We start from the raw sequence: 15,560 nt of genomic DNA on the forward strand, positions 1-15,560 counted from the left end.
AATTTTTGTACTGATTGAGTACAAAAGTCAATTAGAGATTTCAGAGGTGCTTTTAAGCGGATTTATGACTGAGACAGAGCCAAGCTAGTTGCTTCCCCCAGTTTCCAGTCTTTATGCTAAGCTAAGCTACATGACTGACACACACGCTTACAGTCATGACAGTGGTATTGATCTTCTCGTGAAGCTCTCAGCAAGACTGCTCTAAGATGAACTTTTCCTTAAAATGCATGACATGTCAAAAAAAAATTACAGACATGTAGTTTTTAGATCTCTGTTCATGATTGCATGTTGATTTTTAATTAAGCGTGATCACTGCTGCAAAAGGTTGTATGCCCAAGAGAAGTGTGTTCATGATTTCGAACAATAAATGTTCTCTCAAATGTCATTATTTCTGGCTGAAAGGGTTTTTTTAGGAAGCACTTTAAGTTTCATTTCAGCTGAATGGCGTCTATTGACCACACCCACTGCACTTAGTGGCGCTGCCTCAGCCTCTCAGCGCTCGTCTCGAGATGATCAGTACAGGATTGTCTGTAGTGCCGTAATTACTGCGTGTGGTCTCTCATGTGAGAGACAGTTTAGTCATTTTTAATTTACAGAAGAGCTACAGAGAGTCGGGTGAGTCATTCTCAAGCTAACTGCTTTTCTGTTGCTTTTACTTTTAAAATGTAGAACTATAAGGATGTTTTGCAGAATTAAGCTGTGAAAGCTGAATCGTGTGAATATGACTCATTGGGCGGGTCAGGATTCGTTTTGTAAACAACCTAAAAATAGACTTGTCAAACTTTTTGTCTCTTTTTTTACTGGTTTTCGTGTCACTTCAGTACAAAGCAACAGCAAGATGCTATGTCATGTTAACCATGATGTGAAAAGCTTGAAAGAAACTATATATCAAGCATATAAAGCACACTTTCTCCCACAGAGACTCATAATGTCAGCATTCAGCGTCCTCGCTTCCTTGCCGGAGAATCATTTCCAGTGTTCGATCTGTCTGAACGTCTTCACTGACCCGGTCACCACACCATGTGGCCACAACTTCTGCAAAACCTGCCTGAGCGAGGTCTGGGACAACAGCGATTCCTGCCGGTGCCCGGCGTGTAACAAAAGGTTCCACATGAGGCCCGAGACCTCCACCAACGAGGTGCTCGAGGAGATTTCGGTCCAAGTAAAGAGGAGGAAAGTGGAGGTGCCGGAAATGGCCGCCGCGCCGTGGCAGGTGAAGTGCGACCTGTGCACGGGGGTGAAGCTCCGGGCCCTGAAGTCCTGCCTCGCGTGTCTGACGTCGTACTGCGAGGCCCACCTGGAGCCTCACCAACGGGTCCCGTCCCTGATGAGGCACAAGCTGATTGAGCCGGTGGACGACCTGGAGATGAGGATGTGCGGGAAGCACGAACGGCTCCTGGAGCTTTTCTGCAGGGACGAGCAGGCGTGCATCTGCCTGCTGTGCGGCGAGACGGACCACAAACACCACGACACGGTGCCCGTTGAAGAGGAAGGGGCTCGACAGAAAGTGAGAGTTTATTTTCTTACATGAGTCGACTGAGCATGAAATGAAGGATTGAGTCGATTTTTTCTCTTCAAATTCTACATTTTAGGAAAACATTGAGTCGAAGAAAGAAAAGATCAAAATTATGATTGAGGACAGAATGGAAAAGATGAAGGAATTCACTGACTCTTCTGAAATTAGCAGAGTGAGTACTGCACATGCGCTACTTTACACTTCAACATAAATCTGCGCTAATGCAAAGATTCTGTTTTTCAGGAAAAAGCAAACAAAGAGATGGATGACAGCGACCAGCTCTTCAATGCGCTGGTGAATCGCGTACAAGACGCCCACGCTAGCCTGCGACGGAACATCGAGGAGAAGCTCCGAAAATCACAGGACAAAGACAGAGCCATGATCGAAGAGCTGCAGGGGGAAATCACCCAGCTGCAGAGGAAGCAGTCTGAGCTGGAGGAGCTCTCGCGAAGTGACGACCACCTTCACCTTCTGCAGGCCAGTCAGCACACGCCGCGCATTGCCTTGCTTCCCTTCCTTTGCATCTTTTCCTTGCTCTTTTCATATGAGATGTAAAGTTGAGTTTGATGTATTAAATGATTTTATTTCAGGGTCATGAGGGCAAAAGAAAAAAATTGTAACTGAAATTGCCAAATGTAGCGCAAATTTTAACTGAATTTCCTGAAAGCCTGCAAAACACAATTCGAGTTAATCTGTCATCTGAGCATACAAACCTTTTTTTTTTTTTTCAATATTTCGCCTTTTCTTGTCTTTCCACTATTTTTATGCATAAATTGAAAATGTGCATAAAAACAGGTGGATGGAAACACACTCATTGCTCTTTGCACACATTTGTAAGTTGAGCAAAAAGCCAGAAATATTCCTTTCCTTATGTTTTGGGAAATGTGCTAATTTGCTCTCTTGCTGAGAGTTAAATGAGAAGACTGCTTCCTCTAAAGCTCAGATGTTGTGTTTTGTTTGTTTAATCCATACAGAAACCCGAGTATATGTAGAGACTGAGCTGGATTTCTTGGCCATGCACAGAGACAGTGTGTCAAGACAAGAAAATGTCTGCTTTGGTGCAGATGGTTGGCTTCAAAAACCAGATTATATATAACTCAGCGCCACTCATGCTCATGTGTTTGTGAATCATTTCAGACTTTGCAGGCCCTGAGCCCATTTGTCACCAAGAACTGGTCCAAGATCAGGGTTTACTCAGACCTGTGTGTGCAGACGGCGAGGAGAGCCATGAATCATCTCGTGTGCACGTTTCAGGCCGAACTGAGAAATCTGACAGAAACGGGTAAATACCTTCTGCTTTCCCTCCGCCAGCGAGGATCTCTCTGTTTGATGAGTTGTACGTAACTGACGCGCTCTCACTTCTTCCAGAACTGACCAGGATGAGACAATATAAAGGTGAGATCACAGATATATTCTTATCTACATTTATTGCTGATTAAATTCACTTATCGCTGAAGAGGAGAGCTTGAACTAAACTCCATGTTCTCAGAGTCCGTCACCTTCGACCCGGCCGTGGCAGGCGGCTGCCTTGTGGTGTATGAGTCGGGGAAACGTTTGAAGTACTTCAAAAATGCAAGCTCTCCATCGTCGGACGACTTGGAGAGGTTCAAATGTCCCATGATTTTAGGGAGGAAGGCCTTCACCTCTGGGCGCCACTACTGGGAAGTCCAAGTGGGCCTGAGAACCGACTGGGATGTCGGTGTCGCCAAAGAGACGGTAAACAGAACAGGGATGGTCACCGTGAAAAAAGAAAATGGCTTCTACGCCATAGGAAAGAGTGGTTTTGATTATAAAGTTCAATGTACGCCCTACACAGCCCTCCACCTGTGTCCCAGGCCGAGAAACATAGGAGTCTATGTGGACTACATGGAAGGCAGAGTCTCTTTCTATGACGTGAACAGGAAGCTGCACATTTACTCTTTCACAGGAGAGTCTTTCACAGAGAAACTCTTCCCGTACTTCTATCTGTACAGCAGGGCCAAGAAATCCGAGCCTTTGGCTATTACCTTTGAGTGAGATCCAGCATCGTTGCTTTCTCTCATTCAGGAAAAAAGCTAAAGAGTAACTGAACAGTATGAAGGTCAAACCAAAGGTCCTCGAGAATGAAACCCTTCAAAACCAGCATATCCTGAAAGGTTCCCAAAAAGACCCCGTCGTTACTGTTGCTACGCCTGTCAACCTTCCACTTCTTGCATGTAGCGTTGCCTATTTAGCGACTTTCAGGCTACGTTTGTTGACTTTTAAGACCCTTTTAGTTACTTTTTTCGAAAAAGCATCAAGCGACAAATGTGGCCACTCTTTAGACAGACTATAAGTCCTTTTCCTTGAGCAGAGTCGCCATATTTCTCAGCAAAACTTGGAAAAAGACTTCCTCAGTTTCACAAAAAAAAGTTTTTATGCCCACTTGAGATGTTTTTTGTCATTTTTGACATGAAACAAAAGAAGAAGCCATTTCCACAGATTAAAGCGTCTCATCATCGCCTCACACAGATCTGATGTAACCTTCCTCAGATTTCTACATTCTTTTACTCATTTAATGGCATCATCTTGTTGCGCCATCTTGTACTGCAACGCTATCAAGGTTTTCTGGGAGAATTGGCGCCACCTACTGCTCATCTCAATGAACTAACTCCTGATAATGGCATAGTGGATGGAAACAAGCATTCACACTCGTTCTCTTTTCACAGTTTGTCTTGAAATTTGGTTTAACTTTGAGATGCATTTGGAGGCAAACTCAGCTACCCGCCTTCAGTGAGTTCAGTCAACCAATCAGCAACCAGATAAAAAACGGGAAACGAGGTGTGAATGTGGGGACCTGACGACCAAACCCTGACCTCCATTGTTTGTCTGCGAAACATCTCCTTTGTTTTTGTTTGAAATGATTTAAGTCGACAATTTAAGTTTCCTTTGTTTTTAGAGACAGTTTGACTTCATATTATTAAATTTTCATAACAGAGTGACGGCTGAGGTATGAACAGCGATGTGTTTACTTACAGTCGTACATACTAAACTTCCTCTGGAGGGCGATGCATTCACATACTGACATACATACAGGAGTGACTTTGCTGAGTAAAAAGCATGAATGAACATATTGACAGTGATAAATCTAATATTACACAGAGGAGAGCCACTCTCTCTTTTTATTTGATGCAACCTGTAACTCCGTCACCTAATGTAGCTATAACGTAGCTAACGATGTGCTCCTCAGCCTGTGAGCTGTAAGCTGTTTAGCTGGGACTGCAGCTGAGCTGAGAAAAGAAAAACACTGTTTAATTCATCACATCTGCTTCAACTCTTCCTCTCTGTGTGGTTTGTAGTGCCCAAAAAAAAAAAAAACAGAAGTGATTTTGCAATACTGTCATGACATGACAAAATGTCTTTCTTTTATTCAGATGCCGTTCTATGAACTTGTCTTCATTAGAATAAAGGTGAAATAAGGTGTTAACATGTGTTTGCATTTTTTATTGTACTAAAATAAACATGTAGTGGTTTTGTTGCCCGTTTTGGTGCTGCAGCTGATTTGCTGCGAGGAAACGTCACCACCTGCTTTTATCAGGTGTGTTTGCGGGTTTATGAGCATCCAGGAAATGAGTCCAACAGGGCCGCCCTCTTTCCAAGCAGTGAAAGGCGTGCCCGCTGCATATGTGTGCAGAGGAGGAACCAGCAGACAAGCATAACACAAGACGACAGGTAACTGCACTAGAAAGGTATGTGCCGTTTGTATTTTTATGCTCCATTATTTGAGGTTTTGATTAGTTCAGTGGGTTTTTAGTCAAAATTGAGTCAAGCTGAGAGCTGATCATTAAACCTTTGTTTGAAGTTATGTAAATTATGAGTGAGTCAGTTTCATTTTTAGCTCATTTAAGTCGTTAGACCAGCATGTCAAAACACAAACCCACAACCAGAAATATATATTTTACTGTGAATCTTTTTACTCTATGTACTTCTGACAAATGTAGCAATCAGCATGGCATTTTGAATGAATCATTTACCAGCATCAGACAGAATACTTGATTCTGATTGGCCAGGAAGTCACCACACGGCTCTGACACGGTATCCTCGCCACTCTCCTGAATAGAAGGCCGTCATAGCTGGAGGCTCATTCATTTCAGATGCTCCTAAGTTGTCGCTTCTACTTGCTCAAGAGGGCAAATCCTGTTTCTTTAATGTTGAGTGCTGATGGATATTTTCCCAACAATGTTCTTACTGTGTGTTAGGGCCCATAGTTAAACACAGGAGAGAAATGAATAGGGAATATTAAACATTTTCTATATTTATTGAGTCTTTATATATTTTTTTGTGCTGTATATTGCATAATATACCCTCCCTCCCTCCCCCCTCTGTTACTTCTCCTTCGCCCTCTGTAATCAGTTATGACCCACTTCACTTATCTTTGCCACCATCTTGAATGTTATGGAGCTGTGTGGGATGACTGATGGATCCCATTTCCCGAGCTGGGAAGTCGTTGTTTCGAGGCTGGCGTGTTCATGAGCTTTTAAATCCTCATGTGGAAACAACGTGGACGCTACAAAGAAGTTGCATTGTTTTTTAACTTTTCTAATTAAGCAAAAAAAATTGATACACAAAATGTGACTTAATAAAAAGTTAAGACGACTGTTGACTGTTTCTTCATATTTCACGTCAGTCATGCGTCAAAATCTTCGCTGACTTTCAGCGTTTATTTTCCTAATGGGGAACTAATTTTTCCAATTATTCCGACTCCACACGAACGTGCTTTGAGATTCAACTCGTCTTCGTTTGGGAAGAGGCGTTTCGTTTTATGTTTAGAAGTTTGGCCTTTTGAGACTGCGTTACAATAGCATTATAGTATCCTGTGCATCTTAAAGAACGCTGAGACTCCATATTCAAATCCCTGCTGGTTGCATCAGGCAGCTGTGGTGACGTTGCAGTAGGCGCCAGACACACCTGACAGAGATCTGCAATCTATTGAGTGCAGAGTTAGGAATCAGGTAAACAGTGCTCAGGTGTGAGTTCACCAGTTTCTTCCATTACCAGTCCAGGTATCCACATCCCAGTCCCCATTGAGCTCAGCTCCACATTATTTTGACAGTATTGTCTCTGGCACGGTGCAAATGACTTGTTGTGAAGTTAAATTAAACACTTTTTGGTCTTTTGATCCCACACACAGACTGAGACACAGATGTTTGTACTCAGCCTTGTTCAGCTGAGCTAAGTTTACTTAGAGGAACTGTAATTCATATGTGTGTCTTTGTTTTCTTAACAGACACACTATATTCAACAACCAGTGGAATACACCGTCATCTGTGCATGCAGCAAACAGACCACAGGTGTGTGCAGAGGCATGCAAAGACAGACGTTCAGTTATGACCTAATGTCAGGGCCTCCTAAGTGCTGCATCTGTCTGGATGAGTTCACCAGCCCTGCTTCCCTCCCCTGTGGACACTGCTTCTGCCTGGGCTGCATCGGCGAATACTGGAGGATCCATGGGGCCTGCCAGTGCCCCCTCTGCAAGGCCATTTTCCCCACCAGGCCACAGCTGAGAACGGACCAAACGCTGCGTGCCGACGCCCCCACAGAGGAAGCAGCTGCGCCTTTAAAAGCCGGAGAGGTTCCCTGTGACTTCTGCCCACGAAAGCACAGAGCAGTGAAGTCCTGCCTGGACTGCATGGCCTCATACTGTGCCGCTCACCTGGAGCCACATTACATTAAGCAGCTGAACAGGTTCTGTCGGAGCGATCAAACGTGCATTTGTGCCACATGTGCCCAGACGGACCACAGGCGCCATCACATTATTTCTATCAACAGGGAAGCCATAAAGAAGAAGGTAAAGTCTAATAAAAGCACCACAACAGGAAACATTATATTGCCTCTCATAGACAAAGATTTATTGAACTTTGGAATTTGTGACTCATTTAAAGTTGCAGGATGCAGATTTATCATTGATTATCGAACATTTAAGAGGAGACATCCTACAAATGAAAAGTTGAACCCAACACTAAAATACAGCGTTTGTTAATTTAATGCACCAAGTTATTTCGCTGCTGAAACTTTACATGGTCTGGTATGACCAGTAGCTAATGCTAGCATGCTTTCCAGACAGTTTGCGGACTCCTCTCCACTTATGCCACAGTAGCTTAGTGTTTTAGCGAAATGCTAAACATTTTAAACATACATACGTAAACATACATTTTAGCTAATTTCCAAACAGCTAAACAAAAAAATGCTTTGAAATCTGCTTGCATTCTGGATTTTTTTTAATGGTTTCATGTTTATGAGAGCGCTCAAAGCCCATGAAAGCTAAGCTAAAGCTTTCAGGGTTATCTCATCATGACATATAGTGAGAAAACAAAAGAATGTGGAGGGGGAATATAAAACTTTTTTTATGGCAGCAAGCTACAACTTTTAGAGAACATGTGGTCTTAATTGTGAGAAACAAGAGCAAAAACCACCGGTGTGATTTAAATATGTTATCGTTTTAGCACACATTTATACAAAAATACCACAAACTTGACAGTCATGGAGTCTTTGAAGAGGAAACGGATAAATCAGTATGAGAGAAACTTTCATGCTGGTGCTGTCAAAGGAACATAAGAACAAATTGAATGAGTTGTGGTCGGGATTTCCTCAGACTGAACAATGACACTGAGGATTGCTTTGTCTTTACAAAATGACGCTGTTTCTGATGTAATGTTTCCTCCGAAGGTTAAACTAAAACGGACGAGGGTGAAACTCCAACAAGCCATCCAAGAGAGACTGAGCAAAGTCGAGAAAGTCAAGCTCTCCGCAGACCTCGGCGGAGAGCATCCGAAAGAGTCACAGGTACAGAGCAAAGATCTCATCAGACAGCTGGAGGAGGAAATCTCCGAGCTGCAGAGGAGGAGCTCTGAGCTGGAGCAGCTCTCGCAGACTGAAGACGACCTCCACTTCATACAGGTCTGCAGGAAGCTCGACCGTTTCAGCATTCAGTGAAATCCGTTTTTTTGGTCTTCTCTCAGTATTTGCGACGTTTAACGCCGATCTCTCTTGTCTCGACAGAAATTTCTACACACCGCTTCAACTTAATGATTGGACGAGCATGACGACGACTGACCCTCAAGAGCGCCGGAACAACGTTTTTTATTCTTTTCTAGAAAAGCCGAGCTGGATGCCGTGTTTGCTTCAAAGGAACAACTCAGCCTTTTGGGGAATATTCTTTTTTCGCTGTCTGGTTGAGGGTTAGATGAGAAGAGTTGGCTGTTTCCCAGTTTCCAGTCTTGATGCTAAGCTAAGCTAACCAGCTGCTGGCCTTATATTGAAGACCGATATGACAGCAGTATTGACCTCATCTAACGTTTAAAAGAGCAAACACTGTATGTGCAAATGAAATATTAGTGATTTGTACAAATTTAAAGAAACAGTAAATCTCAAGAACTACAATAACTGCTTTAGACCAGTAAATCAAAATAAACTGAACTTTTGTGTTGTGGGCATTAATTGAGTATGTGTAGCATGAATGTAACTTATGCCTGGGTGGATGATGTAATTTATTTTTTTTGCACAATGTGAGCTTACATGCACTGTATTTCTGTTTTGTTTCTTGGAAGAATGAATAAAATGTCCCTAAACATTAAAAATAAACATAAATCAATATTTTTTTTTTGTTTTGTTCTAGTTGTGCTTGTGTCTCAAACACTGGAAATGAAACATGTGGATAGCAATCAGCTTGAGTGCCAGTCAAATATTAACATTGATCAAACATAAGCATTGAGCAAGTGCATTGCTGTGGACTAAAACACTATGTAGAGTAGTTAAAAGTAGAGCAAGCAGTAATATTAATGAAAAAAAAAAACATCATTAATGCTACTACTACTAATGCTTCTAATAATGACAATAAAAACTGGGACCATTTTCTGCATACTTTCTCCTTTATGTAAACTTGGCTGATAATACTTATATGCGCCACTTAGGTAAAGTTTTGCATGCATGACTTTTTACAGTGTGTTATTTATACTCTCACCAAAGGATCTGAATGCTTCGTTCACAACTGGATCTGTGTGAACTTGCTCAATGCGTAACACACCCTGCAGCTCACAAACAGATGATTTACATGCTCCTTTGCATGCTGACATGCCAGTTTCTGTAAAGGAAGTGACTCGCAGTGTTTTCTGAGCAGAAATGAAACTTAACAGAGGGAGGAAGCCCCAGAGGAAGGACTCACACTAGATGGGAGTAGAGAGAGAAAGAGACTGAAGCCTGAAGAGGTAGAAAGCGTCTCAGTCGCTGAAAGGTTATATCATACACCACATGTAAGTATTGTTTTCATCATATTAGACTTGCTTCTTGTAAAGAGAATGAACTTATTGTGGTTAAAACCAGTAATTCCTCTTTTATTGTTTTACAGTTTGTAGCACCTAATTTCATAATATGCTAAATTAGATTCCAGTGTGATCACCGGTGGTGTTGGAGACAAGGATTTTCCCTCACGAATGATTTGGGAAAGTGTGTTTGTTTGGTCCTTAAGTCTTAAGCGTGTGACTGGCAATACTTATGAGTACTGATGTTTTCTTGTTGTGCATAAAGAAATACACTTAGTCATCTTGATGTTTGAAATCTGTCCAATAAACACGTAAATAAGTAATGAGATATGGATACTACAAAAAGGGAAGCTGAAGAGCAGCTAGAATACTGAGAAGTTTCATCTGGAGTCATGACTCATTAATAATGACATCAAGCGCATCATGTTTTCTTTGGAAAGCAGGTTTTAAAAACACACATACAATGGGGAACTGCATACAGAGAAAGACAATGAGTACAATTAGCTGATAATTTACCTGATCGGCCGCTGTCAGTAATCTGTTTTGCTATTAAACCATTAATCAACTCAATAACTAACTGCAGTCAACGTCAGACAACGTTATTATACTCAAGCACTTACCTGTAGTGGTGAGAAAATGCTAAAAAAATATACATATTTGATTTTTTAATTAAACTAACGCTCGACGCACTCTTCAAGGGAAATCTGTGCCAGACTCCCTTTAAAAAATATGACATATTAGTAATTTCTTATGTGTCTGTAAAAACACATGACTCAAGAAGCACAGGACAAAGAGCGTCATATGTCGACAGTCTTCTTGTCAATTCGGCATCAATATAATCCATAAAGAAACTGTATCATACTGTCCATACTATCTTTACGTTTAACCAGCCTTGGTTAGGTGTGGAGCCATTTGAGATAACACACATCGTTTCAGAAAAACATGATGACATTCAGAGTTTACATCCTCTTTTGTATGTGATTGTTCTCAAGTCGTCATCATTCTGAAACACAATAAATGTTGAAGATGACTAATTTCCACTCCTGCCACCTAAAAAGAGGCAGAAATTGATGTTTCCCTTCAATACACTCAAGGGTTTTTGCTGCTACAACCTTACGTGGTCTGGTATGACCAGTAGCTTATGGCTATTTAGACAAACATTTGAGTACAAAACACACATCTTTGCAGTGTACTTCTTTGAAATGCCACAACATAATGATCACAGACATTACATCTCTGCTCGAGTTACCTCATGGTGCTCTCTTTAAGCAGACATGGCCTCCGATCAAGCATCACCCAGCGAGACCTGCTCACTGGAGAAGCATCTAACATGCTCCATCTGCATGGATTCCTTTGTGGACCCTGTCACTACTGGTTGTGGCCATTCCTTTTGTCAGGACTGTCTGAGCCGCAACTTTACACTGAATGACATGTCGTGCCCCCTATGCAAGAAGCATCAGAGCAAAATACCAGATGTTAACATCACCCTGAGGAGCATTGTCGAGCAGGTGAAAAAGACCCAGGAGCCAGACGATGATAAGTACACCGGGGCGCCCGGCGAGGTGGCCTGTGACATTTGCACGGAGCGAAAGCTGAAGGCGGAGAAGTCCTGCCTTTTGTGTCTTGCCTCGTATTGTTCGACCCACCTGGAGAATCACTCTTCAACCGGAAGGCTGAAGGGTCACAAGCTGGTGAAACCTGTGAAGGATTTGGATGAGAGGGCCTGTCTGCAGCACGGACGCCCCTTGGAGCTGTACAGCAGGAAGACGGAGACATGCATTTGTGTTCAGTGCATGGGTGAAGGGCACGAGGAGGTTGTTTCTACGGAAGACGAATGGAGCAAAAAGAAGGTAAATTAACATATGAAGGCTTGACAGTTTCTGTACAATTATTTGATGGAGTTGTACCAAAAAGAGGTACACAAATCATAAGATTGGTCTACAATCTTCCATTCCAAAAAAAAAAAGTGTTTTCGAGCCCATATCCTTTAAACAGTCCTGCTTCACAGGGTGGTGAACCTCGCTCCATCCTCGCTTGTGAACGACTGAGCTGTTCCAATCAATCCAATACCCAATCATGATACTATCACCTGCTACCAATCAACCTGTTTACCTGTGGAATGATCCAAACAGGTGTTTTTGGAGCGCTCCACAACTTTCCCAGTGTTTTGTTGCTCCTGTCCCAACTTGTTTGAAATATGTTGCTGCATCAGATTCAGAATGAGCAGATCTTCACAGAGCTTCAAAAATCAATTAAGCTGATGAGGTCAAATATTAAATTAATTGTCTTTATATGTTGTGCTGTTTTTACAGGCTAAGCTTGAAGGATCCATCGTGGAGTTAGAGCAGAAAATTAAGAGGAGACAAACACAGGTGGATGAGATTAATGCATCTCTAAAGACCTGCAAGGTAGGTTGCAAGAGAGAGAACATTACTGTTCCTGTACTGACATGGACTAAAAAACCAATCAGACCAGTCTGTCAGAGTCTAAACTGTCAGAGCAAGTTTTCAAAGAGCGTGGCAGTTAAATGGAGCACATGCAAAGTGTTTATAGATGTCCTTCGCAAATGATAACGCCACATCTTCCGCCAGTTGGTAATAAAATGGACTTTCCCTCGCAGTCTCAGACCAGTGGTGTAGCAGTCATGGAAATGTTGAACCCTAGTCAGAGCATTCCCTTTAGTCCCAGCCATATGTTGTGGTATATGTAGCATTTCTGCAGTGCAATGTATGCAACACTACAACGCTTGCTTTTCTACAAATTTCAGGAGCAGATTGAGAACGAGTGGTGGGAAATCGATGGCGTGTTCACAGCTGTGATTGCCATCGTGGAGAGAGCCCAGGCAACAGCGCTTCAGCCACTCGAGGACCGGAGGCAGGCCGTGGAGAAAGAGGCGGAAGACCTCAAAGGAGAGTTGGAAGCAGAGATCAGCGAGCTCGAGAAGGCCATCGCTCAGCTGAGCGATATATTTACGCTTGACGATCACATCCGTTTCCTGCAGGTGAGAGGAAACTTGTCAGGAATGGACCGCTTCTCGGCTGACATATGCTTTGCCGATGAAGAGAACGTGTCGCTTTTGAGGAGCTGCACGACAGCCCTTTGTTGAATTCCTTCTCACTCTTTTTCCCTGTGTCAGATTTACTCATCTCTCCAAAACACTGACAAGATCAAAGACAAGGAGGTGGAGTTCGACACGTCGCTGTCTTTTGGCACCATGAGAAAAACCACGACAACCCTGCTGGAGCAAATCGAACAGGAACTGGAGAAGCTGACCTCCACCGGTACGAGAAAAATCATGGTGGCAAATGTTGCAAGCTAAAATCTTGACTTGACTGATCTAAACCAGTTTCTTCACTTCACAGAACTGCAGAGAGTTCGAAAGTTTGCAGGTGTGTGACATATTTCTTCTTGAGAACATCTTTCAAAAAAAGAGACTTTCCAATTCAGATCTTGTAATTATTGTCAATTTGTAATTGGCAGTGGATGTGAGGCTCGATCCAACCAGTGCCCACCAACGCCTCATTCTTTCTGACGATGGGAAGGAAGTGAAAGATGGCGGCGAGGACAAGGAAGCGGATGAGGCTCCCGAGAGGTTTGATCTGTATGCCAGCATCCTGGGGCGCAACAGTTTGACCTCTGGGAAGTCCTACTGGGAGGTGGGGGTCAGCAACAAGACGGGGTGGGACCTGGGTGTGGCAAGAGGCGACGCAAACCGTAAAGGGATACTGTCGATGAACCCGGATAACGGTTACTGGGTTACTGTTCATTATGAAGATGACAAGTACGCAGCCCTGACAGCACCACCACTTCGTCTTTGCCCAGAAGAGAAACCGAAGAAAGTGGGCGTGTTCGTGGATTACGAGGAAGGTCTCGTGTCCTTCTACGACGTGACGGCTGAGTCTCACATTTACTCGTTTACCGAGTGTTCGTTCAATGACAAGATCTTTCCATATTTCAGTCCGCATGTAAAACAGGCTGACAAAAACACCGAACCTTTGATTATTTCTGCTGTGAATGCGTGTGAGGACATGCTTATCCCATGAAGAAAATGTGAGTTTGCCTTCCAGGTTTGCTCCAGTTGTACTTTTGCTGGGTAGTTAGAGAAGTCTGGGTGGAGCAAAAAATGATGAATACGCAACAAGGTGTGCTGATATATGAAATCAACCAGCCTCGTTGTTCTGGAGGTACAATGCTACATGCTAGCACCTTACGTTTCCCAACGGCATTGGCTCAAAATAACATGCAGAACTCGATATTCTTTCCACTAAGTAGCTAGGTGGTGCATCCAAAGGTGGTGCTGTAATTTGAATCCACAGAAAAATAATGAGTGCATTTATTAATTGTAGTGCTTAACTGTATATGTTCCTTGTTAAATAACACTGTATTTGATGGATGTAACCAATTGGAAAGAGTGTACAATGTGAGTAATGTGTAAAATAGACGGGGACTTCAGGCAAGTTAGTGCATTTTCAACATGCTGTCGTCAAATACTGCAACTCTGTCACTGCCTTAAGCTTCAAAGTATGATTCTCTGCGTACTCCACGAGCATCAGTTTTGCACATGCAGAGCTCTGAAGTCAAGTTAGCAACAATAAATGTGCGACGTCCAGTTAGACGAGAATTAAAGCTTGTTGAGAACAACACACATGGTTAACGTTGTGAAACGGTTGCAGTTAAGTTGCATGGGTAAATATCATGGTTTGATTTAAAATAAGTGCACTAGTTACGTATGTTAGTTACTTACGTTATAAGTTCTGTAACTTCCGCTGTGTATGTTACGTAACTTCTACGTACTAAGTTAAAACAGCTCCGACTCACTTTTGGTGTCGCGGGACACAAACTCTGGTTTCCCAGGTGAAACTTTGACCCATCCAACCGCCCCAGACTTGTCTCACTCTTTATACTACATCACACAACTTCATCGGCGCATGAAAACAACATGGTGGAGGGACGCCTCCAGAAATGACACTACAGGGGTACGTGCAGCTTTGGAGTTTGAAGTGTAGGGCCGCTGACCAAACTGCTGTGTTTGCTGCGTTGGGAATGAAAACAGACTGGTAGTTTCCACCTTCTATTGGTTGCTTGGCGATGGTGCAAGTCCACCCTTGGCCAAGTCCACTTCTTCTGTTTTTGAAGTCGCTTGAAAAAAATCGGTCCACAAGTTGCAGTTTTTTGGACGTGTTAAAGGATATGGCTGTTTGTTAGGAAACAGTATTTGCATTTTGATTTGTACGATGATTTGACTTTGTGAGTCATGCAACAATGACTTGTTTACATCGACTTGTTTTCGATGCTGCGGTTACTTATTTGTCCTGTGAGAGTCGACATAACTGTGATGAGGGAAAATCCACTTATTCTACTAGGCGTGAAATGTGAAGTGTGTGTATGTGCACTCTGATAAGAATGAAGCCTGATTATGAATAAATGTGCTGCAATTACATGTTCTGCTCTAAAAACCTAAATAAAGTGAACATTTTCAAATGGCACCTGGTTTCTTTTTAACTCTTGAAACATGTCTGACTTTTGTAATCCGCTCCTGGAGCAGATCTGAGTTACACCACCATGTGGCTGCAGCATGTCTGGGCTGAATTCAGGGAGAATCCCCTCAGCAGTGAGTAATTCGGGGTGGTGCTCACTTGTGGCCAGATCACGCTGAGCGAGGGCGGTTGGTGCCTTTTCAGAAATGAAACTGAAAGCAGAAAAAGTTAACCTCACAAACATCACAGTGGCATAAAGGAAATATTTCAGAGGCAGGGAGGCAGCAGAAC

The 15,560-nt window shown here is 42.8% G+C and overlaps 3 protein-coding genes across 5 annotated transcripts; all 3 read left to right on the plus strand.

Moving 5' to 3' along the window:
• The first annotated feature begins 519 nt into the window (after positions 1-519).
• On the plus strand, positions 520-4,948 carry LOC121626387 (E3 ubiquitin-protein ligase TRIM39-like). Its single transcript, XM_041964868.1, has 7 exons — positions 520-615; positions 920-1,507; positions 1,593-1,688; positions 1,760-1,993; positions 2,654-2,798; positions 2,885-2,911; positions 3,006-4,948. The coding sequence occupies exons 2-7, from the start codon at positions 929-931 to the stop codon at positions 3,530-3,532; spliced, it is 1,608 nt and encodes a 535-aa protein (XP_041820802.1). The 5' UTR covers positions 520-615; positions 920-928; the 3' UTR covers positions 3,533-4,948.
• Positions 4,949-5,176: 228 nt separating this feature from the next.
• LOC121626849 (E3 ubiquitin-protein ligase TRIM47-like) lies at positions 5,177-9,094 on the plus strand. Of its 2 annotated transcripts, XM_041965562.1 has the most exons (4): positions 5,177-5,223; positions 6,762-7,322; positions 8,201-8,431; positions 8,534-9,094. In XM_041965562.1, the coding sequence occupies exons 2-4, from the start codon at positions 6,840-6,842 to the stop codon at positions 8,558-8,560; spliced, it is 741 nt and encodes a 246-aa protein (XP_041821496.1). In that variant the 5' UTR covers positions 5,177-5,223; positions 6,762-6,839; the 3' UTR covers positions 8,561-9,094. The 2 variants fall into 2 exon arrangements, with proteins under 2 accessions (XP_041821496.1, XP_041821495.1); XM_041965561.1 differs by lacking the exon at positions 8,534-9,094 and having other exon boundaries at positions 8,201-8,513.
• Positions 9,095-9,673: 579 nt separating this feature from the next.
• Positions 9,674-15,265, plus strand: LOC121626848 (E3 ubiquitin-protein ligase TRIM39-like). Of its 2 annotated transcripts, none has more exons than XM_041965559.1 (7): positions 9,674-9,783; positions 11,065-11,642; positions 12,105-12,200; positions 12,560-12,793; positions 12,929-13,073; positions 13,155-13,181; positions 13,273-15,265. In XM_041965559.1, exons 2-7 carry the CDS (start codon positions 11,067-11,069, stop codon positions 13,833-13,835), a joined length of 1,641 nt encoding a protein of 546 aa, XP_041821493.1. In that variant the 5' UTR covers positions 9,674-9,783; positions 11,065-11,066; the 3' UTR covers positions 13,836-15,265. The 2 variants fall into 2 exon arrangements, with proteins under 2 accessions (XP_041821493.1, XP_041821492.1); XM_041965558.1 differs by having other exon boundaries at positions 9,718-9,783; positions 11,062-11,642.
• The last annotated feature ends 295 nt before the right edge of the window (positions 15,266-15,560 follow it).

The sequence above is a fragment of the Chelmon rostratus genome, chromosome 23, assembly GCF_017976325.1.
Source record: "Chelmon rostratus isolate fCheRos1 chromosome 23, fCheRos1.pri, whole genome shotgun sequence".
NCBI lineage: Eukaryota > Metazoa > Chordata > Actinopteri > Chaetodontiformes > Chaetodontidae > Chelmon > Chelmon rostratus.

Coding starts and splice junctions, on each gene's coding strand:
- LOC121626387 (XM_041964868.1), top strand. CDS start 929: ATGTCAGCATTCAGCGTCCTCGCTTCCTTGCCGGAGAATCATTTCCAG. Junction 2,799..2,884: donor GAGAAATCTGACAGAAACGG/GTAAATACCTTC, acceptor CACTTCTTCCAG/AACTGACCAGGATGAGACAA. Junction 2,912..3,005: donor CAGGATGAGACAATATAAAG/GTGAGATCACAG, acceptor CCATGTTCTCAG/AGTCCGTCACCTTCGACCCG.
- LOC121626848 (XM_041965559.1), top strand. CDS start 11,067: ATGGCCTCCGATCAAGCATCACCCAGCGAGACCTGCTCACTGGAGAAG. Junction 12,201..12,559: donor CATCTCTAAAGACCTGCAAG/GTAGGTTGCAAG, acceptor TACAAATTTCAG/GAGCAGATTGAGAACGAGTG. Junction 13,182..13,272: donor GAGAGTTCGAAAGTTTGCAG/GTGTGTGACATA, acceptor TGTAATTGGCAG/TGGATGTGAGGCTCGATCCA.
- LOC121626849 (XM_041965561.1), top strand. CDS start 6,840: ATGCAAAGACAGACGTTCAGTTATGACCTAATGTCAGGGCCTCCTAAG. Junction 7,323..8,200: donor GGGAAGCCATAAAGAAGAAG/GTAAAGTCTAAT, acceptor TTTCCTCCGAAG/GTTAAACTAAAACGGACGAG.